Raw genomic sequence first — 12,344 nt, 5'->3', positions numbered from 1 at the left:
AGGCATCAGAAGTGGTAGGGAGAGCAGAGGGACATGCCAGATACACTTGCATTTATAAATGCATGCAAAGTCTGGAAACACTATGGGGAATCTTAGAAATCCCAGCCGTCAGCCCTGACTGGTGTGGCTCAGTGGACTGAACACCAGCCTACAAAACAAAAGGTAGCTGGTGCGATCCCTGGTCAGGGCACACACCTGGGTTGTGAACCAGGCCCCTGGCTGGGGGTGTACAAGAGGCAACCAGTGACATTTCTCTCCCTCCCTTCCCTTCTGTCTAAAGATAAATAAATAAAATCTTAAAAAAGAGAGAGAGAAAGAGAAAGAAATCCCAGCAGTCAAGCGAATGAACTTCTAAACATCCATTCCATCTGCAGGCTCCACACGCATCTCCTCAGGCCGCTTCTTGGAGTGGGGCACACAGGAAGCGGCTGCCTTCTGTGTCGGCTTCCTCTTCCTCCGCCTTTTCCTTTCACGCCTTCAGTCACCTCTGTCAAAAGACAAATCTAAGTAGTTGTGAAGTGTTAAAATCTGGCAGTAAAGCGAAATTAGAGTTAAAGGCAGATGTCCAAGTACACATGTTTAAACATGAGCTAGTGAGTGAAGAACTTCACTTTCAAAGAGCCAAATCCTCTCCATTTCTGAGGAATCTCAATCCGCCTGTCATCCTGGTGAGTATTTCCACACTGCCCTTTGCTGCCACAACCTACGTGGGCGTACATTTTTGACTATTAATCTATCACTAAAAGATTTGAATTAGGAGACTGAAAGAAAGCATTTTGTATCCAAGTTTTTTTTTTTCTTTAATTGACTCTAGAGAGGGGGGAAGGGAGGGAGACAGAGGGAAAGAAACATCGATTTGAGAGGGAAACATCAATCAGCCCCCTCTTGAATACACCTCCTCTAGGGACCAGGCCCGCCACCTGGGCAATGTGCTCTGATCTGGAATCGAACCGGCGACCCTTTGCTTTGCAGGACAACGCTAAGCCTACCAAGCCATGCCAGATCGGGCTCTACGTATATTTTTTTTAAATCCATCCATGAAGAAGGAGCCAAGTGTCCGTTTCCTGGGAGGGGAATGTTCTCATGGAGGCTCCGTAAGGCCAAATTGGTCCACATTTACTGTATTTTTGTTGTGTACAATGCACACCCACGTTTTTGTGTGCATTATACACAGGATTATTATATCCGTGTATAATGTACATCCTTATTTTTTCCTTCAAAAATTTGGGCAAAAAAGTGCACATCACACACAGCAAAATACAGCATTTCTCATTCTTTCACAGCTTCCGTGGTGCCACCACTGCCCTGTTCGGGTTCAGGAAGCTCATGCAGCAGTATTGCACCATCCTCGTGAGGCAGCTTGTCTTCCCGACAAGTGTCATCAATCAAATCCAAGACCCTTCCATCTCTCTGTACCTCACTATTCTCCTACAGTTTCGATCTTGTCAAATTGGCACCCACCCCAGCACCGCACCCGCTATTGCCTGAGCCCAGATGAATCAATTGTTTAAAGAAAAATCTAGCTTGTGTGGCTGTTAGGGGAGGAGGAGACACTTTTCTTTATTGAACAGAGTGGTGGGGATTTGCCAAAGGTCACGCAGCACGTCAGTACAGAGCTGGCTTGAACGGGATGGGGGGACCCCCCTCCCCCACACTGGGGGTTTCTCACATGGTCCTGCAGAGGGGAAGTGGTTCTCCAGGAAATGAAAGCCGCAGAGGAAAGAGCCCTGGTTGGGTTTCTCCTTAAACAGTCTTTGCTGGGGTCCCCTGCCCTCCCTAAATGTGGCGGACACGAAACATCTTGCTCCCTCCAATCTCCTTAGACTACCCACTACTGCTCACCTGGAGTGACCTTCGGGACCTAAACTGTCTTTTCCACCTGCCCCCACCCTGCTCTCAGCCCAGGGACTGCGCACTTCCGGGCCCACCTCCTAGTCCTTACGCAGGCTGTTTCTTCTGCCTGAAATACTGTTCCTGCCTTCAAGGGAGCGTGAGGCTGGTCCAGGGAAGTGATGCAGAAGGAGGTTCCCTACCCCAGCCAGGCGTACGGTCTAGCTGTCACATAGGCATCTGTGGTCTGCTGTCAGTGGCAGTTTGTCCCCAAGGCCCCCTGCCCTGCGGTCACTCCTGTCCTGAAGGTAGGAGGCTCCTGGAGGGGTGCTGGGGCAGGGGGAGAGCAGAAGCCACAACTTTTTTAGGTCAGGGTGACTTGGAACCTGTATGGGGCAGGGCTGGGGGTGGGGCTGCCATTGGCTTACGGAGGAGGAGCTCTGGGGATGAGGCCCAGGTGTGGGCCCTTGCACATTGTGCCCCCAGCTTTCACCCAGATGGCTTGCTCTCACGGCTGGATATTCTATTCATGCCACAAAATTACAGGGTCCTTCCCACCACCCTGAAATGTTAATGGGCAACATCCCTGTCTTGCAGATGAAGAAAGGAGCCCAGAGAGGGCAAGAAACGTCCCCAGGGCTGCACAGCAGGATCCAGGCTGAACAAGAGGGCCACAGTGTGTGACTGCTCTGCATTCGACTGGTCTGTGCACACCCACCCAGCCCTATCTCCTGCTCGCGCAGACACCCCACGTGTGTCCGCTCACACCTGCCCCTCACTCAGCAGCATGAGCAGCCCCAAGCTACCAACCAAGACTTCCCTCTGGCCCCCGGACTCCAGCCCTCACCTGGCTGACTCAGCCCACATACAGCAGCCTTGGTGAGCCACCAAGGGGGGCCCGGGCTGGGGGGCAGCAGGTTGCCAGATCCCTCTGAGGTGGCCAGAGCAAAAGGATGGAGTCTGTCTTACCATTCAAGGAATTCTCTGCCTAATGACGGTTTAACCCAATTATATTAGCTTTTTTACTACCTCTGTTTTAAAAAAAAAGTGCTAGGGTCACCAGCCTGTAAAAAACGAGGAAATTGGAGTTCAGAGAGGTACAGTGAGTTGCCCAGAGCCACACAGGGAAGTGAGGATGTGGGGTCACCTAGTGCCGGGCTGGACGTTTCTCTGTCACCAACCGTCACTCTGAGCTTATTTCCTCACAGGGTGCAGGGCAGTTGGGTGTCAGTATTATTTTCAATCCGGACTTGGGGACACGGGGCTGAGGGGTGGCGCCATGTGTCCAAGGGCCCTGTACTGTGTGTCCTCACCCTCTCTTCCTCCCTCCCCGTACAGGTGGGGTCTGTGCCTGCCTTCCACGGCCTGCTGCTCTCGGTCCTCTGAGTCCTTCCTCCTCAACTGACCCACAGCCCCTGCCCCCACCCCTGCCCAAGAAGACCCTGACCAGGGCCCCGTCCCTGCCCACCCACAGGGCTGCCAGCCCCATCCCTACTCCAGCAGGGCAGGCTTGAAGGCCTCTTCTGGGGTTCTGCAGCATGGATGAGAGTCAGGCAGGCAATGACAAGATTGGGCCAGCTGGTCCCCCTGCAGAGCTGCTCTTCTGCTCATTGGACACTGAGCTGGGCCTATCCTTCCACAACCTGCAACGCCTGCAGGTCGTGCATGCTGCACCGGAGGCCTGGCAACTGGAGAACCTCTGCGGTGTGCATGGCTGGCTCTAAGCCCAGCTCCTGGAGGGCCACTGGGCCCCTGCCACCAGGCCACAGCTTCCACCTCCTGGACAGTTCAGCCTCTGTGAAGAGCAAGGATACCCTCTGCTACCGCATGGTGCGGGTGGCCTGGTATGTCCCGGTCACCAAGGTGAGCCCCACCGCTGTCCCTCCTCCTGGAAAGGCTTCCCAACCTTCCGTCTTAGGCACAACCCCCACCTGCACTTTGGGCTTAATTACTTATTTTGCAAGTGATGTGAATTAGCACAGTCAGGCCTTGAGACCTCGTTTCTCCATCACTTGGGAGTCCTGTTAAAACTCCTTTCCCAAGCCCCTCAGGGCCCGGGAACCTGCATTTTAACTCGCTCCCCAGGATGTTCTGGTTTGAAAGCCACTGAGCTCACCAGCCACAGCCAGCTGATAACCACCACTTTAAATAATAACAATAACAGTAGCCCTGGCTGGTGTGGCTCAGTGGATTGAGCACTGACCTGCAAATCGAAATGTCGTGTGTTTGATTCCCAGTCAGACCACATGGCTGGGTTACAGGCCAGGTCTCCGGGGGTGGGGGGGCATGTGAGAGGCAACAGATCGATGTATTTCTCACACACTGATGTTTTTCTCCCTCTCTCCCTCTCTTCCCCTCTCCTAAAAGTAAAGTAAAATCTTTTTTATTTATTTATTTTTAGAGAGAGAGGAAGAGAGGGAGAAAGAGAGGAAGAGAAACATCAATATGTGGTTGCCTCTCATGTGGCCCCCACTGGGGACCTGGCCTGCAACCCAGGCATGTACCCTGACTGGGAATCGAACTGGCAACCCTTTGGTTTGCAGCCTGTGCTCAATCCACTGAGCTACACCAGCCAGGGCAAAATCTTATTTTTTTTAACCAATAAATGCATAAATAAGTGGAACTGCAAATCGATGTTTCTCTCTCTCCCTGAAATCAGTAAAGAAATTTTTTTTAAAGGTTCCAGTTAGCCCTGACTGGCATGGCTCAGTGAATCGAGTGCCGGCCTGCAAAGTGAAAGGTCACCGGTTCGATTGCAGGCCAGAGCACATGACTAGATTGGGGTCCAGGCCCCTAGCTGGGGCTGTGAAGGAGGTAGCTGATGAATGTTTCCCTCCCTTTCCCCCTCCCTCCCTTCTCTCTAAAAATAAATAGATAAAAATCTAAAAAAAAAGGGTTCCTGTTAACAAGCCATTATCACCAAGCATCAGGCACACCACCATGTTAGGCGAACCTCGCTGACTGGCAGAGCGTGTTGTATGGGCCTGTTTTGCAGACTGAAGTGTGGAGGGAGTAAGTTGCTGCTGAGTTAAAGAACTTTGAGATGGAGCCAGCATCAAATTGTCCACTAAAGAACTCAAAGGCCTCTGGGAACTTAACTTTTTTAGTATAGACCCCCCAGAGCACACGACAACACCTATAATTTTTAAACAACCCCCCAGATGATTCTAATGTAGTCCCCAGAGCTGATGCTCTTTTGACCTTCTAGAAAGAGCTTTCTTGTCCAGTTCTGCAGCCACTGGCCATACCTAACTTCTGCGCATGTGCAATGGGGTTGGTCCCGCCTGAGATATGCGCTGATGTCACAGATGCACCTGATCTCAAAGACTTAGTGCCAAAAAATGATCATGTAAAGCATCTCAATGGTTTTTATTGATGCCCTCTTGCATGATACCATTTTGGATGTGTTGGATTAAATAAAGTGTGTTACAAAAATTACTTTCACCTGTTTCTTTTCACTTTTTTAAAAAATGTGGCTACTAGGAAATTTTAAATGACACCACGGCCTGTGACGTATCTCCACTACACAGCCCAGCCCTGACACTTTTGCCCAATAGTAAGAACCTGCGCCTTTGGCAGACTGGAGAGTTTAGTCTCGATGTGCCATCCTCTCTGGTGTAGTTTTTCTTAAAGTCGTCTTGGGGACTAATGACCAAATTAACATTTAACCCCTGCTTCTGGAGGCATGTAGTTTGCCTCTCCCCCCTCCCCCACCCAAAACCAGAGTAGGAGCAGGTTGGGGTAGGCAGGAAGGCTTTAAGGTCAAGAGTTTATAAAGCTGGTCCAGCTGTCAAACCAGCTCCTACTGGAGGGCTCCTCAGTCAGGCCCTAATGACCCCCTCTGCCCCGCAGGTGCGCAAGCCCGGAGCCCAGGAGCCCCACCTCAGGCTCTGGAACTTCAGGCCTCGCTGCTGAGGAGCACTTCAGCCTCCAGGGGCTGTGTGGTCTGGTGCCAGAGAGCACAGCTGAACTCGGCCCTGGAGCACCTGGAGGCCCCAGGATCGTTCCTGGTGGAGCTGGGCCCAAAGAACCTGCTGCTGGTGGAGCCATGGGACTATTCAGCCTCCAGGGCCTTGTGCCTGCTGCCTTGGAACTTTGGCCTCATCTGCTCATGGCCACTGGAAACCCTGAGCGCCCATGAACCTCAGCTGGGCTGCCTGCTCAGCTTGGTTCTTGGCTCTGTGCCCTTGGCCACACCTTGGCTCCTGGCTGCCCAGCTGGCCGGTGTGCAAACCCTCTGCGGCCCTGACTTGCTTCGCACTGCAGGCACTGCTCTGGGGACCTGGACCTCGCTGGGCCGCACCCTGTTGCTACTGTGGGACTGACCCTATGGGAGAGACATGTCTGTTCCAGGGCCTCTACAAGAGGTAGGTACTCCTTCCACAGCTGGGATTGTTAGCGGTGTCTCCACAATAGGTAGACGCCCCCTTCCAGAAAAGGCCAGACAGCTAGTGGAGTGCAGAGATGTGGACACCCTTCCTCCAATGCCTGCTCCCTTCCTTTGTTGGGGACTTAGGCCCAAGGCCTCCCCAAGAAGGCAGGTGGCCCCCTTCCAGGGCTGGGGCTAATTGCCAGGGTTAGCTGAGGTTTTCTGAGGCAAGGGCCACCCACCCCTCTTCCAGATGTGGACACCTGTCAATGTGTGTGGAACCCCTCGCCCCACCTTCCAGTAGAAGCCAGGCAGGCACCCTTGTGGTGTTGGTGTCTGATGGTTACTGTCCCCACAAGAGCAGAGTGTGTGAACACCTCTTCCAGGGCCAGCAGGAGAGGTGTTCCTGGCCCTGAAGCAGCCCCTGGTGCTGAGCAGGACCAATGATCCTTCCAGTGTGAAGGTCCTTGTCAAGAGCTACTTGGGGATGGGAGGCCCACCCAGCACTGCTCACCGCAGGTGAGTCCGAACTCACCTCCCAAAGGTCCCCATGCCCAAACTCTCTCCACCCACTGTGGCCTCCTTGCTGCCCCTGTGACATTAAATTCTGTCCAGCCACCCAGCTTTGTATGGGCTGTTCCTTCTGCCAGACTGTTCCCATCTTACCTCTTCTAACTAAAGCTGCCCCTCCCGGGGCCCTCTGTAGCTCTTCACCCTGCACTCCTCTCCCTCTACCCCCAGAGCACTCATCACAACCTGGGAGTATTTCTTCATCTGTTACCTATCATTTGTCCACTTCGCCCACCAGGCTGAGTTCCCTGAGGAAAGGGACCAAGTTTAACACACAATAGGTGCTTACCAATAGCACAGGATGATAAACTAGTAGGCAAGATTCATCAGAGGACCTGAAGGAGTGAACTGGGTCTCGGTTTATGCCTCTGAAAAATGGACACAAGAACTGAGGGATCCCCCTGCCCTTGCCGGGCATCTCCAGCCAAGCCTCCTCACTCCCCGTGCCCTACCACGGTGACTCTGAGGGGAATCTTTCTACACCCTCCCCACCCCCCCCAGATGTGACCAAGCCCGTCTCTGGCTCATATTTTGCCTCCCATGACTCCCTATGCCCTCAGAGTACAGTGGAGCCCCCCACACCCCTGCTGTTCTGGGAGGTACTGTCTGGCTTCCAGGCCTTGCCCTTTACTTCTTCCACTGGAAACACCCGCCCTTCTACACCTGCTTCAGACTCCTAGTCATCCTTCAGTGCCTAAACCCAATGCCTTCTGTACCCTTGTCCTGCCCATAGACTGGGAGTGCATCCAGCTGTCCCAAGCTTCTGAAAACTGGACCACCACTTACATAATACCCTATTTCACTCTCAAATATACCCAAGTGCCCCCTGGCACCTCTCAACTGTAAAAGATGCCCCCTTTGGAGCCTATTTCCCAGTCAACTCCTAGATGTCAATTTTGGGAAGATGCTCCCAGGTGCACCCAGCAGGTGGCATTGCAGTCATGACCATCTTATGACTTGTTTCCCTATTCACCCAGCCCCCACCTGCAAGACCAGTCTTCTCCACAAGTACTCCTATCTCAGGGTGGCATTGCAAGACCTAACGAACCAGGAGCAACAGAGGTGCACAGGGTCTGCACTTTTCCATTAGGAGTGGGCGGGAGGTGGCACGTTCAGACACACATCACACTGCCCTGGGAAAATCCCAGTGGGCCCGTTTCCAGCAAAGGTGAGGCCATTCAGGGAAGGGCATGGGGCAAGGGGTCCAGAAATCCAAGGTGTGAGTGAGGTAAGGCAGTTATCACCCAGAGCTGCCTCAGATCTGCGCTAACAGCAGGAAGGTGATTTAGAGGTAGCAGGGCGGAGCCCCAGGGTTCTGAAACCTCACAACTACACGTCTGAGCCACCCAGTCCGTCCCACAGAACCTGGCTGTGGCAGAGGGGAGATGAAAGTCCAGTCTCACTCCACCCAGAAATGTTTTTCCTGTGGGGGGGGGGGGGGTCATGTAGCTCAGCACGCACAACTTACCTGTAAACCAGCTCAGTCCACTTTGGCCCCAAGGTACAGCCAGCCAGCCGCCAGCCTCCAAGCCAAGTTAACACCACTGAGCCCACACAGGTCTAGATGTAATCACTTTTATTCGATTTTTGAAAGCAATAGAAGGGTGGATTAATACCTATCTTTCCAAGTTAAGACCTAAAACTGTTTCCAAAACTTCAAATAAGAAACTCCTGCTTGAAGTACAAGGATAATCTGTATCACCTTAACCCAGCGATAAAAAAGTAAAATATAAATTTTTATTTAGATTAAAGCAAATACTTCAGTATCACAAACACAATATTAAACTTCAAGAAGTATACCGCTAATTTAGAGTGAGCGTTTATTTGCACAATTACAACATGCGGACAAACCCAGAAGGGAACGAGCCTGGCATCTGCGCCAGGCACAGCAGTTGGTCACACCACTCGCACAAGCGAGACACAAAAGGGGCTGTGGTCTGTGATGATCTGTCAGTGGCGGCGAAAGGTGAAGGGTGCAGGCGGCACAGCTGCTACTCATCCTCATCAGAAGACTCTCTCTCAAATGTGTATGCCATGAAGCAAGCGTCGGGTCTCTTGGGGACAAGGGGATGCCCCGGTCTCACAATCTCAAAGCCCATAAAGCTGAAGGTACGGAGCAGAGCGGCTGTGGGGGAAACTGCATCTGAGCCTGCTGGCCTCCAAGAGGCTGCAGCAGTAATGGGAGTGGGCAGGACAGGCTGAGGATGCCCAGCAGGGAGGGTGCAGCAGGGTCCTATTAACAGTATGACAAAGCACCAAAATTTGACAACAGGACCTTGGGCCACAGAGCTCTGACTCTAGGGCCGGAGGAGTGGGTACTCTCACCCCTTGTCCCTGTATGAGCAGCTGACAATGAATGGGTCACCCACCTCTGTCATCACGGTTCTTGTGGAAGCAAATGAAGACATGGTCAACATGCAGCTGCTCCTCAGCAAACTCAAGAACAACTGCAAAGCTGAAGTATAACCAACCATCAGGATCTGCCCGCCCTCTTGCGCCTCATCCAAAGGCCCAGCCCGGGCTTCACCCTTTTCTCAGGAGCCTGATATATGGGGAGCACCACTCTTTCAGTTCTAGACCTCGGGACACTGGAGCTGGGTCATTCTCTGGGGGCCAGGGGGTCATCCTGAGCACTGGGGGATGTTGAGTAGCATCCCTGACCCCATCCCCTCAATGCTGGGAGTACCCTAGTTGTGATAACCACAGATGTCCCCAGACATGGCCCAGTGTACCCTGGGGAAGAATTTCCCTGAGAATTGCTAGTCCACTGCTCAAAAGGAGAACCCTCACCCCCAAAACGATGGCCAGCCCTCACCTGTCTTTGCTCCCCTCTGGCAGAGCACCACCTGGGATCTCAATGTAGAGGCAGCTGCTGCTCAACACCGCTCTCCAGTTAATGTGTTTGGCATCTGTGAGCCTGGTCTGGACGTTGAGAATTTTCGTCTTGTTATTAGACGTTAGTTCCTCTGTTACATTCAGCCTATTATCCTGTGCAAGAAAAGCACCAAGTCAGCACCTTGGAAACCAACTCTCATAGGCTAGGGATATTCCTCCTCCATACCAGTTTGGAAAACCCTGGAAAGCACCAATGAGCCAGTCACCTGACCCCCTGCAGTGATGTCATCTGTATGCAGGGCCTCTGAGACCTGAGAGGAAGTGGCCCTAGGCTGGGACGAAAATGGGAATTTGCCAAGAACTACTTGTGGCTCATGGTACAGTAAGAGCTTTGGCTACAGCTTGTTTTTATGTGTCCCCTGACCCTCAAATTACAAAAATTCAGTGAAATCATAGATTGAATTGCTGGTACACAGCAGGGTACAAGAAATCTCCACTGCTGAGAAGCAGATGCTACAGTTCTGGCCAACAGGTCAGGACAGCCCCTCCCCCTGACCTCCCCAAGGTCCAGGGAGCCCTACGATCCAGATACTTACAGAGTAAAATAAATTAGCTGAAAGATTGTGATCCCTCTGACTATTCCCTCGCCCACCTGGGATCTTCAGGGGTGGGTGAGGGACATCAGGAGCACCACTGAGGCCCTGGACCCAGGTTACTACAGCAATCGAGAGAGACCCTGGAACTGGAAGAAAACAGGTTGGTTAACTGGCTTTTACTGACAGGGCCCTGAGCTCCAGCCACAACAACATGAAGGGCAAGGGTTCCCAGAAGTCCAAGCGAGAGTGGTACCCAACTGGGACCCTGCTCTCCCCAACCCAAATCTGATACTTATACTGGTCAAGGGGTCAAAATCAAGAGCAGACTGTTAGGGCAGCTCAAAAGCTCCAACCACCCCCACCCCAGACTATCAGAAACAAGGGGTTACTTAAATGGGCCTTCTTGAGGGATACTTCATTAACCAGCCCAAAATTCCACTTAGTCTTTTGCCCTTGAACTACCTTAAAACAAAGTCTCACCAACCCAATCCTACCTCCTGTCAAGTTTTACTTCCCACTTCTAACTCAGACCACTTCAGCTTCCCCCTTTCCATTTTGCAGTCTGTAGCAAAGATCGGAAATTGTAGTGCGTTAAGAAGCCAGCAACCTTCTGTGGTCAGCCCCCACCGGGTAGGGTGCGCTGCGGGGCGAGGCCCTCAAAAGCGCCCCTCCCACCCGCAGGACTCTGATTGCGTCATCTCAGCAAAGCTGCCCTGCGCCCCGGGGGAGTTTTTCACAATCGCGCAGTCTGAGCGCCAGCAGCCATTTGCTGCGCAGTGTAAACAAGTCCCAAAGTCGCCTCCATTTTGCACGGCTCACATACGGGGCGCCCCCAAACCCCAGCCCATGTACACTGCGGCTAAGGATCCCTTCCCACGAGGCTAAGGGAAACCCGAAAGATGGTGTGTGTGTGTGAGAAGGGTGCCTAAGATCTTGCCAAATACAACTAGCACGCTTCATAACGGACCCCAACGCCCCGGAAGCGCACACAACCACCTTCAACCAAAACTTCCCTAACAGGAGGGTCGGCAAGAAGGGCATGGGGTCATAGGCACGCGAGGAGTGGGTCATCAGCCACCCAGAAAAAAGCCCGGAAGCCGTCTACGTGGCGCACCCAGACCGACACACTTTGGAACCAAAAATGGGGGTCACGAGGGTGGCCGCAAGGGGGGGCTGGGAGGGGGCCCCCGCTAGACTGAGTTTTCCCAGCAGCGGAGCGCTACGATCCTAGCGATCAACGTTAATGGACCGCACCCGCAAAGTGCAGAATCATGGGTCTCGTGGGCCCGACTCGGCCTCGGGCCAAGCCGCCTCCCAAGTCCTCCCCTCGATCCCTCGGCCCTCCCCCGAACCCGACCCCAGTTCCCCGCTGTCTCCCAAACCCAACCAAGTGCCCTGAGACCCCCGATAGCCTCCCAGGCCCAAGACCCCGGACTGGTCCCGCTTCTCACTCCGCCCCCACCCCACAGAGAACCCGCCCCCCGCGCGATTGTGGCCTCGACAAAGGGGCGGATCTCGCGCTCCCAGGACTTCCGTGGCGCTGCGCGGCCGCCCCCGCGGGCCTGCGCGGCGGCGCTTCTGGAAGCTTCGGGCAGGGGCGGGGCGCTCACCTCTCACTGCTGCGTCCGCCGCGGCTGTGCAGGCTGAGGAGCGGCATCGTGCGGGTAGCGTGGATGGTGGCGCTGGGTTTATTTCCCTCCTTCTCTCTGGCGAAGCAGTGGCTGTTGAGGATCCGCTGCAGGGAGGATTTCACCATCCGGCCGCTGGGGTCCGAAACCAGGAAAACCTCCGCTGCGCCTCACCGGGCCGCCGCCGCTGCTCGCCGTTCGCAAAATGGCGTCTCCGCTACCACCGGCTTTTATAGGCGCCGCGAGCACGCCACGCCCCCTACGTCGCTGGGAACGCGGCCGCACGAGGGGCGGGGCCTCCGAGGAACAGGCCGCGCACGCCCCTCTCGGCGTCTGATTGGCGAAGGATTGGGATAAAAGCCTAGGGTACCGCCCCGTCCCTCTGGCGTCCCTCTGCGGAGGCGCGGAAAAAGCCGGGCCGCCTTGACGCCGAGAACGCGGCGCGCGCACGCGCCCCCACCGCCCCGCCCCCACTACGGGACCGGGGCGGGGCTGTGAGGGCCGCTTCGTGGGTGT

General features: G+C 54.1%; 2 protein-coding genes across 2 annotated transcripts; one reads left to right on the top strand and one right to left on the bottom strand.

The window, feature by feature from the left end:
* The first annotated feature begins 2,403 nt into the window (after positions 1–2,403).
* Positions 2,404–6,375, top strand: PEAK3 (PEAK family member 3). Its single transcript, XM_036034468.1, is given in 6 exon segments — positions 2,404–2,506; positions 3,169–3,338; positions 3,561–3,574; positions 3,576–3,806; positions 5,630–6,059; positions 6,061–6,375. Coding segments are annotated over 6 exon segments (1,089 nt in total). The 3' UTR covers positions 6,202–6,375.
* Positions 6,376–8,330: 1,955 nt separating this feature from the next.
* On the bottom strand, positions 8,331–12,050 carry OAZ1 (ornithine decarboxylase antizyme 1). Its single transcript, XM_028520015.2, is given in 6 exon segments — positions 8,331–8,894; positions 9,139–9,224; positions 9,585–9,757; positions 10,201–10,287; positions 10,289–10,346; positions 11,811–12,050. Coding segments are annotated over 6 exon segments (684 nt in total). The 5' UTR covers positions 11,957–12,050; the 3' UTR covers positions 8,331–8,760.
* Between the last annotated feature and the right edge of the window lie 294 nt (positions 12,051–12,344).

This window comes from Phyllostomus discolor, chromosome 8, assembly GCF_004126475.2.
Source record: "Phyllostomus discolor isolate MPI-MPIP mPhyDis1 chromosome 8, mPhyDis1.pri.v3, whole genome shotgun sequence".
NCBI classification, from domain to species: domain Eukaryota; kingdom Metazoa; phylum Chordata; class Mammalia; order Chiroptera; family Phyllostomidae; genus Phyllostomus; species Phyllostomus discolor.
The sequence above is the reverse complement of the archived record's forward strand: the minus strand, read 5'-3'. Positions and strand labels throughout refer to the sequence as shown.